This window comes from Anopheles maculipalpis, chromosome 2RL (assembly GCF_943734695.1).
Source record: "Anopheles maculipalpis chromosome 2RL, idAnoMacuDA_375_x, whole genome shotgun sequence".
Taxonomy (NCBI): Eukaryota; Metazoa; Arthropoda; class Insecta; order Diptera; family Culicidae; genus Anopheles; species Anopheles maculipalpis.
In genome coordinates, this window is record NC_064871.1 from 42,646,020 (window position 1) to 42,670,302 (window position 24,283).

Consider the following 24,283-nt stretch of genomic DNA (forward strand, 5'->3'; position numbering starts at 1 on the left):
ATAGGATGCTGGAAACGATAGTGAAGCCTTTGATCACTAGAGTGGACAATGGTAAGTATGTGTTCCAGTAGGGCTCCGTACCTTGCCATACGGCTACGAAAGCCATAAAATGATTCACTGACAATTTTTACGCTTTGGCCGCGCCAAATCAGTGGCCTCCTAACTTGCCGGATCTTAATACCTTGCATTAATACCGCACCATCTCGCCGTAGTGAGGACTGACTATACAACTACGTGGCATCGGCATGTCTAGTAAGCCATTGCGATGGCCGGCGTGACCTTTAGAGGTTGTTAAGCCAAGAAGAAGTATTATACATATTTGGAGCTCAGTTGAATGAGATACACTAATAGATCGTCCTGCAATACCAAAAAAGCACTAATGGTGAAAATTAAATCCATTTTAGCGCCGGCCCATTCCCACGGCGACGGTTGTGAGAGTTTGCTCCAGATCCCGGAGCCGGATTGAGGTCGTAATCGACTCCCATGGCGGATATTTCGAATAGTTCCAATAAATAACATAATAATCCGGGCCGGGAGGCGACTCGGTGGTACAGGCGACAACGGCACTGGACTTCATACGTTAGGACCGGGGTTCAAATTCCATCCGGACCGTCCCTCCGTAGTGAGAATTGACTATTTAACAACGTGGTGTCGGCAAGTCTAGTAAGCCATTTCGATGGCCGGCGTGACCTTTAAGGTCATTAAGCCAAGAAGAACACAATAAAATACTCTTTCTACAAAAAAATCCTACATGATTTTTTTTCCTAAAACAGTTGTCAGAAACAGTCAAAGTTGTGGCAAAGACCCTGTAAATAAGGATCTTTCAAGGAAAGTTTCGGGTTGGCCCGGTAGTCATGCAACAGTCATGCGTCAGTCCACTCGTGGCAGGACCTGAAACCCCTCCCATCTGGATCGTTCTCCCGTAGTGACTTATTGAAGATTCAACTGCTCGGTATCAGCAAGTCTAGTAATACATTAGATTACTGGCGTGACCTAGAGGGTATGCCGAGAAGGTTAAGCCAAGAAGAAGAAGCTATTGTTTCTGCAAACAGAAATGAATACACCTGCAGTGTTTAAATCATTCACACTTTCATAATGTTTCTGTCAGTTACTTTTTATGATTGAATCAAAACCAACTAGGTTTTATGGTAGCAGCGATATTAATTGAGAAATCAGCATCATCGTATTTTTACCTACTCATATCAAGTTCCAGGCGCCTCCATCAAGTACCGGGCGCCTCCATCATCCATCAAGAATTATAAATAATAATTTTCCTAAGCTGTTGCTACCGGACTTACTGTACGGGACTCCAATTATCCAATCACAATTGATAAATCAAATGTTTATAAGCATGGGTGCAATGCATTAAAGCCCAATAAGAAAACATTTTATCGCCTTGCTCACTCATTCACTCATGTTGGCCTGCTCTTTTGAAGAGCACGTCGTCGTGACATGGCCCGGTCAACAATAGATTTCCAGGAAACTCGATCCCTGGCTGCAGCTTCCCATCCATGTAGGCAGCCGATCTCCGACAGGTCACCCTTCACCTGATCCAGCCAACGAACTCGCTGTGCTCCCCGACCGCTTATGCCGAACTGGGGGTCGCTGACGAATAGCTCCTTGGCGGGGCATGAATCCGGCATCCTCATAACATGCCCCAGCCATTACATCCTGCCGGTCTTTGCTACTGTCAGGATGTCCGGTTCTCCGTATAGCTTAGCAAACTCGTGGTTCATCCTTCTTCTCCACATTCCATGCTCGAACACACCGCCAAAGATGGTCCGAAGGATGCGACGCTCAAACACGCCAAGAGTGTTTGCATCCTCCGCTCGGATGGTCCAAGACTCGTGGCCATAAAGGACCACCGGGCGAATCAGTGTGCGATATATCTCACATTTCGTGCGGTCTCGAAGTCTTCTGGATCTCAGCAGACGGCGAAAGCCGTAGTAGGCACGATTCCTCTGAACAATGCGTCTCCGGATTTCGTTGCTGACATCGTTATCCGAAGTTACGACAGTGCCAAGATAGAAGAATTCCTCTCCCACTTGGGCTCTATCGGATCAGAGCCTCCGGCAAGCAGGTATTTCGTCTTCGTCACATTGATCATCCAATCCAATTCTTGCGCCTCACATACCTTGCCAACGATGTCAATGTCATCGGCGAAGTCAAGAAATTGAAGAGATCGATAGAGAATCGTGCCACGGATATCATGTGACACCTTCCAAGGCTATATTGAACAGTAGACAGGAGATTCCGTCACCTTGCCTCAGACCCCTGTGAGATTCGAACGATTCCGACAGCATGTTCCATACTCTCACTTTGCACTGCACCCCATTCATGGTGGCCTGAGGCAGCCGGATCAGATTTCCAAGAAAGTGGTGACGCCTTGCTAAATCACGCATAATGCGCTTGAAATTGCTTTGCGATTTGAATGGCATATTTCTTTGGTCTTATTGTGCGTTTCCAACTCCATTTCAATCCATCCGAAAGTATGTTTATTTATCATTTATTTTATTATCACGCGCATAACCCAGCAGATCGCTATTATACGAGGGCTGACAATAAAGTAAGGTCTCCAATTTTTTTTTTTTTCATTGAAAATGACATTTATTTACAAAAAGCGATTCACCGTTGGAAAGGCAAAGGTCTTGGCTACTTTTCTACATAATCGCCATTTTTATCCAACACCTTGCGCATCCGCACGATGAACTTGTCTATGCCGGCAAAATACCACTCTCCATCCGCCTCGCGCAGCCAGGTGTTCACCTCTTTCTGAACCTCCGCGTCACTTTCAAACTTCTTCCCTCCTAGATGTTTTTTCAGGGCGGGGAACATGTGGTAGTCACTTGGGGCCACGTCGGGACTATAGGGAGGACCTTGAGCAGGTCAAGGGTAACGTTGGCTGTGTGCGGGCGCGCGTTGTCGTGGCGAAATTTCACTCCTCCTCAGCTGTTTCGGCACCCATCGGGCAGAAGCTTTGTGATACTGCAAGTTGTTCACAAGGATATGACGAATTGTTTCGCTGCTACACACTCCTCCAAGCTTCTCTGCTCTCTTTTGAGCATTTCTGCCTGCACTGCTTGAACAATCGCAACCGAGACCGACGGTCGGCCACTTCTCTCCTCGTCGTGAACATTAGTGCGCCCGGAATTGAACTCGCGGCTCCACTTACGCACGTTTTTTATGTCCATACACTTTTCCCCGTAAACTTCAACTAGTTGACGATAGATTTCAATAGGTGTCACCTTTTTCGCACTCAAAAAACGTATTACAGAACGCAATTCGCACTTGGACGCTGACGTGAGGGGTACCTCCATCGTTGACGGCTGCTCAGCCAAGACTGAGCAGTCGGGGAAGCCTCACCCAGCAGCAAAGTGGTAGTGGGGGAACCAAGGAACACGGCGGTGTTGCCAGATTTCGCCTAGCGCGGGATCCGGCGAAGTTGCAGCGTTGGAGACCTTACTTTATTGTCAGCCCTCGTATCTTGCGAAATGTAGTGGGTCAGTCAAATTAGTCCTTGTGGCTTACATTGGTCCTTGTGGCCGTGTTATTGACGGTTATCTATTTGAAATATTTAATTATTTCAAAAGAGAAACACCTCCACAAGTTAGGGTTATGACAAGAAAATAAGCATTAAAAATTGAGTGGAATAGATGGATAACCGTTAGGTACGACCGCAGAACCTACCCAGCGGAGTGTAATTCACTGGGAGGGTGGTGTGATGCGCTACTCAACAGATAACAATATAAAATACTTGATAAACAGCTTTTGCTTCGAGTTTTCGCTAGCACCGCCCGGTGGTGTTGATGTCGATATTAATTATTAGCTCGCTCGTGCGCACCTCACCGCAGAAACAAAAAACGCTCGGTTAAAGCAGTGAAAAGGAGTGATGACACCGATTTATTTTATTTATAATTAACATACAATTTGACATCGAAAATCCCACCGAAGCTTGCATTCCAGTGTGTCAGTAGACGCGAGACATTCGTAATAAAGCGTAAGCTTTTACTGCTCATACAGTTTCGTGCATATCAAACACCCACAAAACGAGAGACGAGCCAAACGAAATTCTTCCTTCCAAAAGCGGACACATTAGTTCGAAACGTACGTTGACAAGGCGGTGGTGACCAGGGTGTCAATAACCGACACGGCTGTGGTGGTGCTGGCGTTTGAAGCGACCGTAGAATTGCTGTTGGATTTCTGTATCGCAGCCAGATTGAATTGAATCAAAATGATGAGATAGCTCGTTATCGCACCCGTGATCTAGCGGATAAAGCAGCAACAAACATTACTAACAGATTCCCTCAGGACAAAACAGAAAACGTGTACCTACCGCATACAGCGTTGTCATGTCGAGGTCAAAAAACCCACATGCACTAAAGTTCAGATGGTGGTTGAGCAGTTTCAGCGAAAGATGGTTAACCACCTCGTAACAGTGACACTCGTCGACCACATTTGCCAGATAGTGCATCTCGATGCCGGTACGCTGCGAGTCCGTTTTCGTCTTCCAGCACACAAAGATCGGTACGACACACTTGAGCGCCGTGTAGGAGATGTACGTCAGCGCTAGTATAAACACCTCCGCCGAGCGAAACAGTATCGGCACCTCCTGCTCCGTCAGGCTGCAGTACAGAAAGTAAAACTCGGCCGTTATCGCCACAAACCCATGGGCCATCGCGACCAGCATCTGCACGCTGTACATGCGATTGACGATCTTGCCAACCTCGCACAGCTCGTCGTGCGTCCTACAGATCAGTATCAGCTTGTTGTCCAACCGTTGCTCGATTTTAACGCGCAGCCTTAGGTCACCCGGTAGATACTGGCGGGCAGGGCCGAGTCCCTCCATATCCGACCACGGTTGGGTGGCACTGTTGCGATGCGTCGGCAGTTCGATCGACTTTGTCGGTGAGCTTACCGGTTGCTTGGGTTGGTACGGCTTTACGGCGATTACTTTTGTGATTGGATGCTTCGGTGGGGTGGCGGCCAGCTGCTTACGACGCTGCGTGTACACGGTGAAGATTTCCTTCTCCAGATAGTCTAGCGGAATCTCGGCAATGTCCGCATCCTGCTCACCAACGAACTGATCCTTGTAGTTGAGCAAACCGTGTGCAATCGCGTTCATGTGTGCATTCATCGCGTTAAAGCGCTGCCGAATGGCCAACACCAGCATCACGTACCAGATGCGGCACACCGAGTTCACGGCGGTCGGTATGGACGTGATGAACCATATCAACGACCAGAAGGTAAACTCCTCTTCAAACACCACGAAGCTGTACACCGTGATGACCGCTTCGAAGAGCAGCACCAACAGCAGCAGAATGATGGTCGAGCGTCGCAGCCGCAGGTTGTTCAGCAGGATGCCTTCGGTGGCAAGATGGTTGTCGATGCGCGTAATACGATCGAAGCAGTGCATCAGCTGCTTTTGGTTAATCATTCCAGCCACCATATCCGTGGCCATCATCAACGGTTCCATGTAGATGATGAAGATACCGATCGCATTTGTGAGTGTTTCTGGAACAAGCACAACAGCACAACATTAACAACCAAGCATAACAGGAAACCGACAAAAGCCAATGCTGCCTTACTCTGTGTGCCCCAGTCGTCCTTCACGTAATTGGTGGTGGCAAGATGGTACATCACGGTGTACACAATCAAGCTGCCCACTACCCACACATTGCCCAGGATCGAAAGCTGCAGCACAGTGCGCTTCGCGAAAGCCCACAGCGAGTACGGAATGACGCCCAAGATGGATGAAATGCAAAACAGCACGTGCTGCGAATCGAGCAAACTACGCACCGGAATAACGGACATTTTGGTAATGTCCGCTGTGTGCACACACGGGTGCTCTGGTAGCGGAACACAGCTGCTGAATGGTGCGTTTAGCCGCAGCACCAAACATGCCCGAAGCAAGTTTTACAACCCATTAATCAACGGAGATGACAACTGCATCAAATATTCACCGCACAACAACTGTTCAATTACTCAAATTGATTCCACATGGCGGTTGGGTCGTCGAGTGTGGTTGGTGCCATATTGTTGCTTTTGCTTCATCGTTTACAATTACAAATGCGATTGTTCAGTAGACAAATGAGTGAATAGCGCATCACTATCATACTTACCGGCGCTGAAGAAGCTTGTAAAATGCTCTGAGAGTCACGTTCGAACAGGAATATGCAAAACATGTTGGCAAGAGTTTTCTCTCTCCATCCTTGATTGTTTATTGTTTGTCAATAAAATTGTTTGCCTCTCGGGCTATACACTTATTAACTTCATCTAATTTTAAACCTAAAAACTATAGTAAACTGAAGGAGCCAGAGTAACAAGCACAGTCAAGATAAAAGAAAAGAGCAAAGAATTAGAATATGAGGAACATTGGAAAGTAAAGGAGGAAGAAAGTCTAGAACGGAAAGAAGACAGAGAGATGCCAATGTCAAAATGGTCAGAAAAAGCATTGAAATGACGGTAACAAACTAGCGGTGGATCGTTTGAGCCAAATGCTATGCGGCGCGGTAGGGGGATCGTTAAAGGTGGACGACGACGGAGGGTGCGTCGGAAACTTCAAGATTCAATCCGGCGATAAATACAGCTTGAGCCACGGTGCGTCTCAAATCCAATAAATATGACACCAAGATGAGTAGGGGATGTGATTCAACGAGGGAACGACCAAGAAGCGGCGAATTCACCCTTTCGGAGACCTTAAGCGGAGTGGAAATTGGGCCTCCTTAATGATGGAATTGTTTGAATTTTTGTCATTAATGAGAGAAGAGCTTTCACTTATAATTTGGTTGTTAATGTTTCGATGCTAGAATTTCAATCGATTATTAAAAATTCTAATATTTCATTATTGCGTTATTTTACCATTTTATTACCTATTTACCACTTTATATTTTACCACTATTTTACCATTTTATATTTTACCACTATTTTACCACTCAGGGCGTTCGGGATAATTTTGACAGTCACCTACGGAGAAAGAAAAATTTTTTTATGGCAAAATTAATCATCGGGGAATTTTTTTTCGTTTTAGAAATAGTAGCTTACCATGTATTTTATTCATTTTATTCAAAATATCCGCCCTCGGCTTCTATTACGGCCTCCACCCGTCTCCGGAACAGGGAACAAGCCTTGGCGACAGTTTCGCGGGGTAGGGCCGCGAAAACGGACCTGAGCTCCGCCTTGGTGTTGCTGGAGGTTCTGTTAGTGTCCCGTTCCACCGCGCCCCACACGAAATAATCCATTGGATTAAGATCCGGGAAGCTGGGAGGCCACACATTCGGCGCGGTGAAGTATGGCACGGAGCGGAATCCTGCTGGAACACGTACGGTCTGCCGTTGGCCACTCTCGTGATCCAAGGCTTTACGACGTTGTCTAGCATGGAAATGTACCCGTCCGCGTTCAGCCTCAGCCCCTGCTCGAAAAAGTGGGGCGGCATCACGTCCCCTTCCGATGACACGCAGCAAAACACCATCACCGTCTGGGGGAACTTGGTTTGCGGCACCCGTGGCACGTCCGCCGGGCAGTAAGCCAGCTACAGGCGCGGATCATCATGATGCATGTGACCCGCTTCCACAATGAAGAGTACATTTTGGCATTGTTTTATCACGGGATGTTTTCGCTGCTTGTTCCGTACACTTTTAGCTGTCGAATGACGTATTGCTTGTTTTCCTATGCCAACTCAATCACGAGTTATAAACAAAAATGTAACTGTCAAAATTATCCCGAACGCCCTGTAATTCATCATTCTTTTTACCGGTTTTTACACGCGTCTACAAATCAACATTTGACAGTTCTTAACAACCAGTTCATTTTTTGTGTTTCGTGTATCTAAAGCACAATATCAGATACTCGCTGTCACTTGAAATGAAAGTTTCAGATGAATGAAACTTGCTTTCGTTCGCTAGCTCTTTAAGTTCGGTAAGTATCCGAATATCTGCTACCCATAGGGCGGCCATGTAAACAATTTTTCCACGGATTTCCTCTACACCTATTAAGATGATTAATCGTTGATCATTGATCTAAAATAAGACAAAAATCGTATTCTTTCTGGTCTTTCATGAAAGCTAAACACAATAACAGCTCATGGCCCCCATCACTGCAATACAAAGGAATCATTGCTACTAGCGATGTTGATATTTGCGAAACATTTGCAAAAAGATTTTCTGATGTCTTCCAACCACAAACAACAGATCCGAGTGTGCGAACTGTATAGACCAGGGCATACAGATGGACTGTATCTACACTGACCTAAGGGCAGCTTTCGATAGTATATCCCATGAAATACTACTCCGTAAGCTCCATTTGTTAGGCTTCTCCATCAAAATCACAGCATGGCTGAGCTCATACCTCCTAAACCGCACATATCGCGTTCAATTTGGCCAACACACCTCTCGTCCTTTCACCAGCACCTCAGGGGTTCCACAAGGAAGCAATCTGGGACCGCTTCTATTTATCCTGTTTGTCAATGATCTGTGTTCTGTGTTACCTGACGATTCCTACCTTCTGTACGCTGACGACGTGAAATTGTTTATGCCTGTAAAAACTACTGACGACTGTGAGAGACTACAACATGCTGTTACTGTTTTTAACCTGTGGTGCGTCCAGAACTCATTGACGGTTTGTACAGAAAAGTGCTTTGTGGTATCTTTCACTGGGACGCGCTCACCTGTTAGGTACGAATATCAGATAAATAGCGTCAAGATAGCGAGAACTAAAGAAATGCGTGACCTAGGCGTTTTGATTGACGATAAGTTGACTTTTAAGCATCACTATGACAACGTTATTAACCGCGCAAATAGAACACTAGGTATACTGTTTAAATCGACCAGGGACTTTAATGACCCATATTGTCTAAAATCTCTGTATTGTTCGTTAGTTCGCCCGATGTTAGAATACTGTTCTATTGTGACTTGTCCTTATACTGTTATATCTATCAGACGACTTGAGACAATACAGAAAAGGTTCACACGATACGCCATAAGAAAGCTAGGTTGGGCAGACAGATCCTTACTACCACCCTACAATCAACGTTGTCTTCTTCTGGGCCTAGAAACGTTAGAAGTCAGGCGCAACAGAGCTCAGGTTATCTTTATAGCAGGACTACTACTAGAAACCATTGATGATCCGTCACTAGTAAGTAGGATTTCTTTTGCTGTCCCGCGACCGGTATCAAGACACCGACAAATGTTGCACGAAGCTCGCGCTAACACACTACACGGTACTAACGCCCCGCTTAAGGCCATGATTAGGCGTTTCAATCAATGTTCGTGTCAGTTTGATTTTACGATGTCTATGTCCCATTTTAAAAGTTCTCTGCGTTTATTGTAAATTCTTGCAAAGCATCTTAGCCATAGCAAGTGTGTTTGCCTCGTTAAACCGTTCTCGGTGGACGAATCAATTATTAAACAATAAACAATAAACATTATTATTCTGATTGTTTGGCGTATCAAAACTGCTTGGCGACGAGCTAAAGACGTTAAATAAAGTAATGATCCCAACCCAAAGAACCAAAAATACATCCTTACTTCTGTCCACCACCTGATACAGGTAGATCATACATTTTATATGGGAGGTTATATGGGGGCACAGGTGGAAGGATGACGTGGCATCATCCGCCATCAGCGGCGGACGACGTCGCGCGGTACCGTGACGGTACCGCTCTTCTGTCGCGGTTATAGCGTTTGATAAGTAAGTAAGTAAGCTATTACACATTAGACAAAAATAAGATTGTAAAGCCACTTTTCAACAAATTTTCTTCGATTTTTTTGTGTTGAAATGTTTAGAAAACACGCCAATCGATCATGCCCGGGATGAGACAAAAAACAGGCTGGAAATGCATGTTTTTTGCCTGTAAATGTCTGAATTTTGAAAACACGATATGCCCATAAAAAAAGTTGGTTTATTTCAGACCGCAATTTTTTCAAACGTTTTTTAAGTTTTTCATTATTACACAATCATTGAAGAAGTTTTGGACAAACACAAAAATGCTAAACATAGTTCAATTGCTGCTGTTAATTTTTCCAAAATTTGATAGACTCATACGTAGTAGAGGTATCGAAATCAGTATTTTTGTTCTTATGTTACTGTTCGTCAATGTATTTTTTTTATAAGGTAAATACGAAAAGTAAATAAATACCATCCAAATAAGTCTGTGTACTGTTGATACTTCTTTTTACAAAAGCCAATAAAAATAGGCGAAGAAGCTTATCACTCTCTTTTGTATAATTTAATCAATTATACACGCACACGTAAGTGAAGACTGGCAAAATCATTTCCACGCGATCATCCATTGAATCTCTTCTAAAACCAGCTCCCGTTGGCAAAACAATGACGATTCAGCTGCAAATTAAAGGGATCGATCACCAAGGAATAGATTGATCATTTAAGAAAATCAGAAGATAAAGGTTGGGATTATGTAAATAATTAATACAATTTCCCAATTTCATTATGCTGCACAGCATAAGCCTTACATAAGAAGCTTCCACGGTTGATTAAAACAAAATAAATACGTTCTACAGCACTAAGATTGACAGATTTGAAATAAAAACTCTGGCCAGCGAACCGTAGATGCAATGAGATTACAACTTTGAAAGTAGAAAAGAAAAAGAAGAAGAGTTTGTAAAATTCTCGCCCAAATGCTATTAGTTCGACAGCAATTAGATTCCTCTTTTTTGAAAAATTCATGCAACTACGATACACATATCACAAGATACAAGCTTTTATCATTCTATATCACTTACTATAACATCACTTTTATCTATCTCTTCTAGTTTTTCTATTACTGTCCTAAAACAAGTGTTCTAATAGTTATGTTACATTGTTTTTATAATCCACTTCGGAATTGTGTTGTACGATAGAGAAAACGGATCATATAACTATAAACGTTTTCGCAAGAAAACCAACTTTATAGTTAACAATTTTGACGAAAAAATTAAGGTATAAATAAATTAAAATGTAAACACAATGTAAACACACAAGTAATTGGAACATAGAAAAATATTTTCCTCGCGAAAGGAAATTTTTTTTCTGTTCGCTTTTTAAACTTTGCTTTGCAACCTCTTCGCCTAGTATGTTCTCCTGTTACTCGAAATCAAAATTTGCTGCATCGAAATTTGCTCCGTTTTGCTCCGTAATTTCCTACTGGGAGCGACTAACATGTAACAGGAGAGCATCCATTCGAGGAGGTAGCTGGTAGCGTGCTGCCAGATTTTTAAATTCAATTTTTGCCCCTAAATGTATGTTATCCTTTTAAAAGCTTTTCGCAATTGTGCTATAATTAAGCTCTCTGCGCCTACCAATATGCAATCCGCTTTACACATTAGCTTTAGCGAGCTATAATTTGCTGAGTTTTTTCGCGCCGCAGTGTATGCAATCCGCAAAGTAACGCTAAGCGAAATTCGATGTTTTGCTGCAAAATACAACCTCCTGCACTGGTATGTTCTCCTGTTACTTGAAATCGATTTTTTGGTGCAAAATTCCGCTTCCGCTTTCCGATTCAAAAGCGATGGGGAATATTTTTCTCATCGGAGGGAGAAAATAATTTTGCTGCCAAAACGAAATGAAAATTAAAGACAAAATTTCTTTCTCACTTTTTTATAAATAAATCCCATGTGGAATGTAAATTTTTCTTTCTCTCTTTATTGATAGTAGTAAAAGTAATGCAGCTGGTGGTATTTTCCGGGAACTTTTTTGGACCCCTTAGCCCGTGAAAAATCGGCAATACCTCGCTGATCGGGATGTGCACCATACCGTTGGATGCGTCGTTGGGCTGCACCTCTTTCTGTAGTACACTTCAATCCGATCCCTTTGCCCCATTGCCCAGTGAGGAAAAATAGTGCATTCTCGTGGAAAATCGGTCATATCTCGCTCAGTTTTTGCCCGATCGGGATGAATGACCTACCGTTGGATGCGTCTTTAAGCCACGTCTCTTTTTGCGGAACACCTCAAACCTATTCCTTCACCCCTACACCCTGTTATTGAGGAAAAACAGTGCATTCCCGTGGAAAATCGACAATAACTCGCTCAGTTTTGGTCCGATCGAAGTGAATGACCTACCGTTGGATGTGTCTTTGCGCTGCGCATCTTTTTGTGCAACACATCAACCCGATCCCTCCATCCTCTCACCCAGTTATTGAGGAAGGAAAACAGTGGATGCATTCTACAAGGCAACTAAAGAAGCCGCTTGAATCATAGACGAGGTTTGTATTCGTTTAATTACTGCGCTGGCGGGGAGTACGGAGTTGATCCAATGTCTAATGGGGTTCTCCAGCAGGCGAACAATTAAAACAGGCAGCGATGCCTGTTTTTGAGACAGGTATTACGATGCCACTTACGCAAAGGTCGCCTACACCGCCCACCATGAGATCCGCTACTGATCTAAGATAGGATTCATTTATGTTTCGTTCATGGTCGCTTTGATTTAAATTCCCGGATCCTCTATTCCACTTCCCAGCTCCCGGGATCCTTGATTTTTTTTATTCATTACTCAACAGGAAGAGAAAAAAATCAAATTAAAAAAATACAGTTTCCAATTTCTTTCCATTACAAAATCAAAACTACTCACCAAAAAACAGAAATATTCGATCCTTAAGTTCGCTAAAGTTTATCACCATTCTTCAGCCAACTGATACCGATGCCGACCACCACATCCACCCTGGTGCAGCGTTACACACTTACAGTTAATGTCGTCCATATATCTGATCTCCTTCGTCCTTTCCCCTCACCAAGGGGTTTATTCCTGTCCGATACCGATCTTACGAGCACGCACACAATCACACAAACAAAACATACAGGAAGCAACAACAGAAAGAAAGAAACATAAACTTCCACTGCACCTGCATTGCTTCACTGTTAAACGAATTGCCTACAAGGCCCTCAAACAACGGCGTTTGATTCAGTTCATGCAATTTCACAAAACAAGTCTTCCGTGGTCTTTTTTCTTTGCCTGTTCCTGTGCCCATGCATTTTCACTATTGTTCGCTTCCTTCTGTCCCTTCCTTCTACTTCTTATGAATAGCTTCTTTATGGACTATTAGTTTAAATCACCATTCAATCAATCAATCGCAAACAAGGAATGAGTGACCGGTGGCCAGTGCGCAGCTAGGATGAATGATCTTTGTTGAGCAGCCGACAGTTTTACTACACTTTGCAGATGCTCCTGATAATGGGTGACAAATAAATACGGGACATCCTTTATCCTTCTTCATTTTCTTGTTTGATTTTTTCTTCTTCGAAACTGGGTCTTGCTGGATTGGTTTGGTCTGAAGGGATTTAGGTGTATTTGTAAAGGAGCAGGTGGTGAGTTATTGAAGATGCTTCAAATGAAATGTCTCAGAGTGTTTGCAGTCTAAAGTGAACCGCTAGACGACCACGTGTCCGAATTGTGCTAAACCTAATTCCTCACCCTCACTCCTCTACAGCTCCGTATGATCGCTACCTTCCTCACCGTCCTTTTGCGTTGCAGTCGGATCAATTTGCTCCACACTCGGTTCCTCCGAGCCGGTTTCAGTTGTACCATCACTCTCCGGCGTCTGTTCCAACACGGGTTCGGCTGGGTTTTCCTTCCCGGCTCCATCCTCTTTCTCACCCTCCTTATCGGCAGTTTTTTCCGGCTTCGGTGGCGGTGTCGGTTTAACCTTCGGTCGCCATAGTTTAAGCTTGTTCACCAAGTACTTCACCTCACGATCGAGCATTCCCATACGATCCGTAATGTCCTTCACCGTCAGCCGAACCGGTGCATTGCGCGCCAGCTTCTCCTGCTCGGCCACCTCCGTATCGCGCCACTCGATCGTACTGCGGATTGCCTTTTCGAGCGTTTCAATCTCGACCGCCGTAAATACATCCTTCTCCGGGTTGCTGTCCTTCGTGAGATTACGAGCATTACGCAGGAACCCTTCGGAGCCGTTAATCATTTGCTTCAGCGCGTTCAGCGCTTGCGGACGCTCTTCGTGTTCCCAGTGCCGTGCGTACACCTCGTTCGCGACCGAGCGTAGCTCCTCCAGCTTGGTTTCGTACGTTTCCGCATCCGCATCGGTACCGTCCTCGTACAACCATTCGGAAATTTCGCTACACCGTTTCCGGATGGAGGCGATCTCTTCCTCCGTGCCACAGGATGCATACTCTTCCTCGTCCATCTTTACCTGTGCATCGATCACGAAGCTTTCCAGCGCATTCAGTGCCGTTTCGCGCCGCTTCTTCGCATTGTCCACCTCATCCAGCGCGGACAATCGTTTAGCGGACGCTTCGAACAGTTCGCCATCGAGCGGTGCCACGTACGTAAGCTCCACCTTGGACGGGATTGTTTCCTTCAGCGTAACGATCTTTGGTTTTACGGTGGCATTCTTCGGTTCCGTACCTTCCTCCGCCTTTTTACCCGCCTCGCCAGCATCATCCTTGCCGTCCGCTTTCGTATCCTTGGGCGCGTCAGTCTCTTTGCCCTTCGTCGTGGACTGTTTGTCTTCTGCCTCCTGCTGTTCCTGTTCCTTCGCCTCCTTTCCTTCCTTTCCTGCTTCCGCAGACTCGTATTCCTCCTTTTCCGCACCTTCCGATACCTTCTCCTTCTCGGGCTTATCCGTTGAATCACCCGAAAAAAGTTTGCTTATCGTGTTGCCAATCTTCTGGAATGTGCTCTCATCCTCATCATCCTCCTTGGTGACCGTTTTCTCCAGCACCAGCTCAACGTTCGCAAGCGAAAAGATGCCCGAATCATCCAGCATAAAGTGTGCCTTAATGCCCTTCGATTCCACGTTTTCGGCCACGCTCGATTTCAGCTTTTTCGCCACCTCACTCAACTTCACACGTGCCAAATCGATCGAACCAATCGTTCCGGTTGCATCCTTCAGGGCCGATTCCAGCTCCGCGTACTGCACCGTAAACTCGAAATCATCCGTATGCTTGTTAAAGGTAATGACCTTCTTCTGCGGGTATGAGTTCATCGCACCGAACAGTGTCCGGCGTACTTGGCGCGTGGCACCACTTTCACCCTCCCGATCGAACACGACCTGAATCGGAAACAGGACCGCATCCTTCGTGATGAACTTTTTCACCTTAAAGCCAGTAGCTAGATCAGCCGCCCGGTACACTGCTCCCATGCAGGCCGCTTCGTCCGCGTTCAAGTTCTTCGCCAACTCTTGACCGATGTGCGTACGCAGAATGTCTTGCATTTTCGGCACGCGTGTATTGCCTCCGAACAGTACTACCTGGTTGATGACGTCCAGCGCTAGCCCGGATGCGGCCAGTGCCTTGTCGAGCGGAGCAGTTACACGATCGTACAAATCCTTGCACAGGCCTTCGAACTGTTCGCGTGTCACCAGCAACCGGAAGTCCTGCTCATCGAGCAAACCCTCAATCTGGGCGTAGTGTTCCGTGTTGGCGCTGAGCACATTCTTTAGACGACCCGCTTCCTTGAACAGCTTAGCCATCGCACGTGGATTGGTAAAAACGTCCGTCTTGGTTTTGCCCATCTTGTTAAACTCCTTGCCAAGATAATCGCGAAGCCGCACCTGCATCTCCAATCCACCAAGCGTACGATCAAACCCAACACCGAGCACCTGTACGACCGGGTGTGTTTCCCGCGTTGCCTTATCCTTCGCCAGCTGGTAGCTAACGACAGCGGCTGACGTTTTGTACGCGCCCATATCGTAAAACAGGAAGTACTGTGCCGTTTCGTTAATTTCCTTCCGCCGGAAGATGCCATAATTCAGCGCAACGGCCGTATAATCGTTGATCAGCTGTAGCACCTTCAGATTGGCTAACCGGGCCGCAGAAACGAGCGCAGTACGTTCCGCCTGTCCGAAGAAGCCGGGCACAATCAGCACACACTCCGTAATCAGCTGTCCGGTCGAATCTTCCGCGTAGCTCTTGGCAACCTGAAGCAGCTGTGCAATCAATTCCTCGATCGTGTACTGATCTTCTCCAACGCGAAATACGACCGTCTTTCGTACCGGATCCTCTACGATGTCGTAGTACGGGAACCGTTTACTGCAAACAGTTAGTAGCAAACCCATTACAGGAATCGAAACGACCCAAACATGTATGACGCGCCAGCGATACTTACCGGTACAAATCCACCATCGGATTATCGATCGTTTTGCCCAGCAAATCAACCAAATAGCCAAAGCTGTTCGATGGGAACCTGACGCCCAGTGTTTGTGCGTCTTCGCCAAACACGCGGTCCCCGTTCCGGAACGCGATGGTGGTCGGTGTTTTCCGCTTCGATTCCTTGTTGAGGGCAATTTCCATCGGGACGCCCGGTGACACTACACCCACCTTCATCCACTCGCTGCCGAGATCGACCGACATTACGGCAGCACTGTTGGCAACGGACGCGAATAAGGCCACCACGGCAAGTGTGATGAGCAGGATAGCCCCTCCACCCATTTGGCCATCCGTATGCAACCGGTGACGTGTACCCATGATGTACTACTCTAGACAGACATCGAACACAGGAAACATGAATGAAAGTTCACAACGGATGCCCGCAAAGTGACATCGTTTGTTCACCTAGTTACCTTTACGTTAGAAACGCCCGTTATTCCAGGGCTAAACACCTACAATCGGGACCAGCACGCGTTTCAAAATCGATTCCCACTGTGACTGCTTGCCAACGTTTGCTCTTTGAACCGGCGGTGCTAAAATTGCAGCTCCAAGATTGTCCCGTGTGCGGTGTCAGTGCGTGCACAGGTGCGTCGGTTAGCGATGGCGTGGACTTACCGCTGAGCGGCACGTTAAACGTCGGACTATACTTTCCACGACCGGTACCCGTGCCACCAGATCTGCAACAGAAAAAAATCACCGTTCGATTTCACTGACGTGGTCGTACAATTGACGTGCTTGCAAAGTTGTTGTTTACGTTGTCAGTACAGATTCCGCCGGAGATGTTGGATACAAATATTTCAGGCTGGTTTTAATAGTTGAGTGCCAAAGTGAGAAGAAAAAAGCTCTTTTGGACTATTGCAAATGGTGTATTTCGTAGTAAAATAACAATTTTATTTATTTAATTTACAAAATTTCGATTTCCTATCAGGCGTTTGACAGCTGCCTTTAATATTGTTATTTTGACCAGGTGTACAATATCCCACAGTGCGGAGTAAACGAACATTTGTGTTTGTAATCTGGAAAGAAACGATGAGTTTGAGAATGAATCTAATTGTTAGTTCAGTTATATTACAAAAAATCACACTAATCATTCCACGTTCGAGTCACGATTTAATTTTAATCAAAATTTAGATGGCGTCTAGCCCATAGTTTTGAGCGAAAATTGAAACTTTTCACTAAACATTTACAAGCCTTTTTTTACTAGTACAGATCCCTTTTGATTAAATTTAGGTGCAATGTTATGATTAAGTTTTACAGCATGAAGCCAGAATAAGTGTAATTTCTTTAAAAATCACAAAATTTACATCTCACAGTTTTTGTTGCAACTTTTCGCCATGCTGAAATTTTTATTGCAGTACTTTGACATTGGATATCTGACAGCATAGCGAAACATTTCGAACTGACAGCATTCATAAGAAAACCAAATTACAAATAAATTGCTTTTTATTTATATTTAATTATGACGATCCAGTGCCGTATTGTCGTTAAATTGCTTTTTGCTAAGATTATTAATAAAAATTAAACAATTCTCCCGCTTCAGATCTAGGGAAGCCTACGTTAACAGCAAAGCAAATTCCCTTCTTTAAAAAGGAAGTGAAAGTTTATCACACTATTTGTTCATATTAATTTTAAAATGTCATCAACGCTTTTAAACAAATGTTTAAATTTAATGTATTTACCAGCCGCCTCATACAAAACTTACAAATGGGTGTAAAACCGTATTTTCTAGTTAATAAAAACAAAAACCCTTTTGAAGATATAAATATTTTGCTTAAACAACCCGATGAAGTAGTTGGATAGCCACAGTACTCGAAACTAAAGTGAAACGGTTCGAATAGGATTCGCACCCCGGTCTTTCCAAAGAAGTTCCAAAGAACTTATTTTTCTTATTCTTCCAATTCTTATTCTTCAAAGGAATTGAAGCCATTGAGCTAGGTCGTTGAATATCACGTGTTTGGAAAGTCACAGACCTTACTGTGAGGGATCGGTCAGGGTGGGATTTGATACCCAGTCCTGTCGTTTGAATATGCTCGTCGGTGTCACTTCTATCGCCCCGAACAACTTCATGTCAAATATAGTATATCAGATATCTACGCTGTTCCAATTAAATTCAAAAGGGAGATTATTTTTTTCTTTTAATAAACCACTTCCTTGAATGCTATACACATTCACGCAAACCTACTATTTTTAGAACGTTTTTCCCTTGCCTCATAAACCTTCCACCGCTACCTGTAAACACTTAACACCAAAAATAGATCCTTCTTTCGCACTGACATGCGCCGCCTCCGCTGTCCGCTTCTTCGTGACCTTTGACTCGTGCGTGCTAGCACAACAGCAGGCGGGAAAGTAAATCGGTCACTGATAAGGATTTTCCCTAACCGCAAACTCCTACGCAGCGCGGAAAAGTCACACAATCGGCGGCCGGAACAGAGCTACACCAAGAGAGCCGAAGGGAATACCGTGTAACGATATCCTCCGTCCCAAAAATAAAACTGGAAAAGTATGACGCGAACGCATGAACCGGCACGCTTAGTGTTGGTTCATCGTGGTGATTCTTTGCTAATTTCATCCCCGAAAAAGCTCTCCCCGTGTAAGAAGAGGCGTCACATTGGTACGTCATTCTAACTTTGGGTGTACGCCATCACATTTTCTCGGTGTTAGGTAAACAATTTCTGTCTTTTTGTTTTAAATAAGATCATTGCATTAGGCAGTTCTGTAATTGGTCTTGATTTTCGGATTCATTCGGAACATTTGTAAACAATTTTCTTTCAGAACTCAATGTTCCCGTACCTCCATAAAGCATACGAGAAAATGATAACATCACGCGGTTCTTTTTTGTTTTTAATATGTTTTTTCTCTATTTCATTATAATAATAAGTCAAAGGAGTTTATACACTTTGTGGATGAATGCTCTACACTTTCGATAAATGAAAAAAAAAAACAGAGGAAAACGTACGTTGTTCCTACTAGTTTAAATTACAAACGTCTGACGCTTGTGTTGCGCGGTGTGTTTTTTTTTTTTAAAGAGAAGCACGGTAGAAGGAAAGCTTTTTTAAAGGGGAGAGGGTTCTGGTTTTGCTTAAATCTGATCCTTTCCTCTTCTTTTACACATTCTATATCGATTGTTGTTCTTATCTAGCTTTCCTCCACCAACACTTGTCTGCCTCCACCCGTAAAGGCGCACTCATTGTCGCCCGCCAAAAGGAAATTCTCACCCGCCATCACATCATCATGTGTGTTTTGCAGTAGGCTGTGTCTGTCTTAATAATTCTTTGCTCATGTTTTTTGTTATGATTTTCAATTCTTTTTTATTAGTTTTTTTTTCATGTTTTCAATTAATTATCTTTTCCTCTCTCGTTTAATATACAGATTTGTTTTATCGGCTGCACTTAATGTTCCTCGCGGTTCCACTCTTCCCGCTTTTAGTAACGTTTCCATTGCCTTCTCGTTTGTTTGTTTTGTAAATTAATAGTGATTTTGTGTCTTTATCATTATGCATAATCATTATGCAGTACGTACACATTGGTTGTTTTGTTTTGCTTTTGTTTGTGTGTGTGTGTGTGTGTGTATTTTGGTGTATGTTTGTGTTGGGTTTCACAAACATTTTTGCACAAAATCGTGCCACTTTTGCCCACAAGCGGACCCTTATACTATCACTTTTGCGTGATTATGGTCCTTTCCTTCGTTGAAAGTATGCTTTCTTTCGCTCGTATCCTACGGAGCTTTCCTCTTCCTTTCACTCTACTTCTTTCCTTTCGCAATGCACGTCTTTATTTTTCTACGTTTTTTTTCTTCTTGTTTATTTTTTTTTCTTCGCTTTCTACTTCTTTATGCTGTAGTAGTATGTGTGGTTAAGAGTCACTTCATTTGTTTTTTTTTTGTTTCTGTTTGCATGTTTGCTTACCGGCTAATATCACAGTTTTTGTTTACTTTCATTTCTTATCTTCCCTCCCCGTTGTAATTTTTTTAGTTTCTTCTTGCTGTTTCCAGTTGCTGTTGTTGTTTTTGCTGTTCTTTTGTTCTAATTTTGTTGTTGTTGATGCCCTTCATTTAAAGAACTCACTAATAAAACCATTTTCTTTATGCCACAATTCTTCTTCCTCGTCCTCTGGCACAGCACTGTTGTTTCGCTTAAACAATTTGTTTATTTCTTCCCAATTCATCACCCGAGAAACATCACCCGTTGGGCCACTGTGGGCCACTAAAGGAGACGCAATCGTGTGCAGGAGGAAAGAGGCCACTTCTCGATGCGAATGCTTTTTTCATGTGTTATGTTTGTTACTATATTGTAATCCTTTCATTTGCTGCTGCTTGTAAAAGAGAGTATTTGTTCCTGATGTTTCATCTTTGTGTCCGTGTAAGAATGTGCTCACTGTTTTATCTTTTTTCAATTAATCTTTCTACTTGCATTCACACTACACTAGTTTTTGTCTACAAATGTGTTTTTGTTTGTTGTATAGTTAGGTTGTTTTCTACAAAGAATTGTGTGCTTTTTTGTGTGGGTATTTTGTTAAGTTATAATGTTGCTTTTTTGTTTTGTTTGCACAATTGTGCTTCGATTCGCTGCAGTAAAGTGCATTAACCGAAGCCGGAACATTCTGCCTGCGAGTGTTGGCGAGTGTGTGCACACTATCGCATTCGATGACGCATAACTACGCCCAATTGGTATTAGAGCAATATTTTGCTACTGTTTTTGTTGATTCGGGTTTTCTACTGATTTCAGCTTTTACCACCCACACAATTCTTAGTGAGGAAAGCAAGAACTTGTTAAAGCGCTTTCGACTTTCACGAGCTTGATACTTTTAGTTGTACAACTTTGTTCGAATTCCACACGCATCGCACCGCACACTAATTGGTTTTGTAATTGTTTTGGTTTCAGTTTTTTTTGTCTTACTCTTTGATCTAAAATGATGAGACTTGATTTTTTAGTTTTTTTTGTTTTTTTTTTTTGCATATTTCGTTCTCTTCTTCTCTTTCCCGTACCTTACATCCAATCTAATCAGAATTTTTTGGCCACAGAAATTTAATCGATAAATGGGAAAACAAACTCCGTACGTCAACTTAGTACACAACAAAGGACAATTGAGGAAATTTCGATGGTAAAGTGATAATGTTTGAAAAGAGAAAAAAGTGGGGAAAAAACAAGGAAGCCTATCGTGAAAAAGCGCAACGAAAAACTACAGACCAACATGGAACAATCTCTTCTGCGCACACCAGACTGGGCCGGGGGTTTAACACTCGTCCCCACCTGCTTCCAACGATAAAGAAAAGCGAAAGGAGTGGTAGAGGTGAATAGGAGAAGGGGGCGGTACAACAATAGTAAAATCAATCGAAACACATTCAAAAGCTTCTACCACCTGCCATCGGTGTGGGGTGAGAAAAAAAACTATCTTAAAAGAAAGAAGAAAAACGTGAAGTAAAAGAATGCAACAACAACAAAAAACAGTCTTTTTCATACTCAACAAGAAACGGTCAGAAGGGCCGGCGACGGTGGTAAGAAAAACAACGGGTAAAAAATTGGAAACGTTACGAATTGCACACCAAACAACAGCAGCAGCAGCACGACGGCAAAATGCTACTACGAGCAGTCACGAGAAAACATAAATTGGTGTGCCTTATACTGCGCACCGTACATCGGGAACCATTTTGACATTACAATTTGAGCTTCTAGTCTAAAGTTAGTTGGAAAACTTGTGCCCATCTCCATCATATGTACTCTTCGAACTTCAAAAAGCCACGTCAGGTGTATTCGAAGCAACCAGTTGCTCAGAAACTTACAAATAAAGAAGTAAGTAAGAGTCAAAAGCTTCTAAAGCGACTCCAACTTTTTCAGATTCAATAAGCTTTGTGACTCGCTTCTAAAATCTTCTTTGTGTAGGACACAGTCTGAAGGCTAAACTCTTTCTTGCAAATTTATACCAAGTTTAATACCCGTCCCGGATTGTGGAAGAGCTTTAAATATCTCTTCTACTCCACGTCACGCTCCAGAGGTCACTGATGACTTAGAATTGACACGTGGCAGTCGACGGAACGTACTTCAAAAAGATCCTGGTTTTACCTTTGACTACATTACATCAGGCCGAGGAGTGTTTTAGTGCAGTCACATGCGTTCGAGGTTACCGACATGAATCCCACACTGCCAGGAGCGGGATGTATTTGGCAAAATACCCTCTGTGATTTGGGCCTGGTTCAGTGCGCCTTTTCAAAGTTCCGTTCCCGTTAAAAAATAGATTTTAGTATATTTTATGAACAACAGTGATACGGAATGAGAGACTCGTTTTCCTCGGTGGAATCATGTTGGTCAACTTAGAAGCGTGAGAAGCTATTTTGCACTATGCTTGTCGATGCCTCAGAGTTACTCTTGGCTTTTAGTTAGCATCCTTCCTTTTCAAATCTGTTTTCGAATAAGAGCTGGGACGTATCAGCATCATCATATAATATCTACTTCGACGCACGCTTTTCTCTCTTTCGCTCACTCTCTTTCATTCGTCGTCCATTGTAGTGTGGCGAAGAGGCCACCCCTGACGCTAAGGGAGGCAAAAAAAAGGCAGCGAACGTTGGAATTCGTTTTCCATCACGCTCGGCAACAGCGGAAAAGTGTTGCTGCTGCTGATAATTGAACACAGAGTAACCGAGTAAACCCGGAGAGAGAGAGAGAGAGAGAGAGAGACAGAGAGAGAGAGAGCGAGAGAGAGAGAAAAGAAAACAATCCATCCATGCAACACATAAATGCGTGTGAAAAGATGATAAAATAGGTTGCAAAAAAAATAAAATTAAAAGACTAGCAAGAGGCACGTATTAGAAATAGAAGAAGAAAAATAAAGGCAGCAATAGATAGCTCACATTATTTCTTCCCTGTAGACAGTGTTTGTGAATTGACACTTGAACCCTACGATAGTGAAACCCCACTAAAGTGCTAAAGAAAGTCCACTAAAATCCACTCCAAATGATGGACGACAGCATCATAGTAGGCTAGTAGACGTTTTTTTCCCCGAATAGTATCAGACGTTTGCCACTAGACGGAGCCACCATCAACGCACTAGAGTAGAGTTTGGCAGTTGTCTTAGCAGACGGTGAACACCCAAGCCCCTCGCCGAAACGGAACCATCTAACTGGGCTCAGACACACATACAAAACCGCAACACCTCCCTCCCCCCCCTCGCAGTAACGCTCATCCACCAAAGATATAGCGCAACAAAATGACGCCCGAGCGAGCGCGATTTAAATCTAGCTTCCCTTTTTCGCCCGCTTCATCGTTTCGTCTTCGTTTTCCTACACTCCCGACCGTTTGGGGAGGTTCGCCTTGCACACTTTCACTTATTTCGCTTCTCGCTTTGCCCGTTTTGCTTACGGCTTGCCATGGCACGCACCTGCAACGACGGAGACTAGCCACAAACTGTTGGCAGCACCGTTGTGTGTTGCGTGATGACCGTTAGATGGTCTCAAAAAAAAAAAACACCCCTCCTCCCCGCACAGAGTGACAGAGAGTGGGCCAAAGAGTCTGGCACCGCTGAACCGAACGCGACGGAGGATTCATTTACCGGAAACGAATTCCATTACATACTTTGCACAGGCTTTTCACCATTTCACCAAATGGTAAGGGTAGTCTTGGCAACTATTCACCAATCTTGGTAGAATTAGGACAACTGGGGCAAAGAGGATGGTAGTAAGAACATGTACTGCCTCTGATTGGCATGCAATCTAAAGGACCGCCGTATGATGTGGAGTTTCGTAAAATCTCTCTCTTTCTCTCTCGCTTTTTCTATCGCTTCTGTTAATCACTTTTCACTTTTGATTCCAAAACCTTGTCTTCCCGTTAGTTTGCTTTTAGTGTTTTGTTGTTGCACATAAATATTTGCACTTTTCATTGCTTTATTACACTACTTCCCAAGACTTTGCAACTTCGTGTACTCATTTTGGCCAATTTTCAATAAACCAGTCTACCAAGGAAGCAGGTGAGATGGTGGGTTGTGGTAAAATGCGACAATTTCTAGGTGGCCTTCGACGTTTTTAGTTCATTCCTTTTTTTACAATTTACTCGGGGTAGAGAAGAGCACTGTACTGTTCAACGAGGAGTGTGTGTGTGTGTGAGTGTGTGTTGGTATAAAAATAAAAATTAGAATAATATTACTATGGATCAATAACATAATTAATTACAATAAAAATTAACCTATACACGTTCGACGATTTG

General features: G+C 43.8%; 2 protein-coding genes across 4 annotated transcripts in view; both read right to left on the reverse strand.

Moving 5' to 3' along the window:
* Window positions 1–4,092: 4,092 nt before the first annotated feature.
* On the reverse strand, window positions 4,093–5,811 carry LOC126557754 (gustatory receptor for bitter taste 66a-like). The gene is made up of 3 exons (XM_050213632.1): window positions 5,586–5,811; window positions 4,334–5,511; window positions 4,093–4,263 (listed from the first exon to the last, which is right to left on the reverse strand). The coding sequence occupies exons 1-3, from the start codon at window positions 5,809–5,811 to the stop codon at window positions 4,093–4,095; spliced, it is 1,575 nt and encodes a 524-aa protein (XP_050069589.1).
* Window positions 5,812–13,409: 7,598 nt separating this feature from the next.
* Window positions 13,410–24,283, reverse strand: part of LOC126556944 (hypoxia up-regulated protein 1) — a 284,918-nt gene continuing 274,044 nt past the window's right edge. For 2 of the 3 annotated variants that reach the window (XM_050212522.1, XM_050212521.1), the window contains exons 2-3: window positions 16,052–16,364; window positions 13,410–15,975 (exon numbers count right to left, since the gene is read on the reverse strand). In XM_050212522.1, the coding sequence (XP_050068479.1) occupies window positions 13,410–15,975; window positions 16,052–16,296 (2,811 nt within the window). In that variant the 5' untranslated portion in view covers window positions 16,297–16,364. Of the gene's footprint in view, window positions 15,976–16,051; window positions 16,411–24,283 lie in introns of those variants that run through there. The other variant, XM_050212519.1, reaches the window with a different exon arrangement.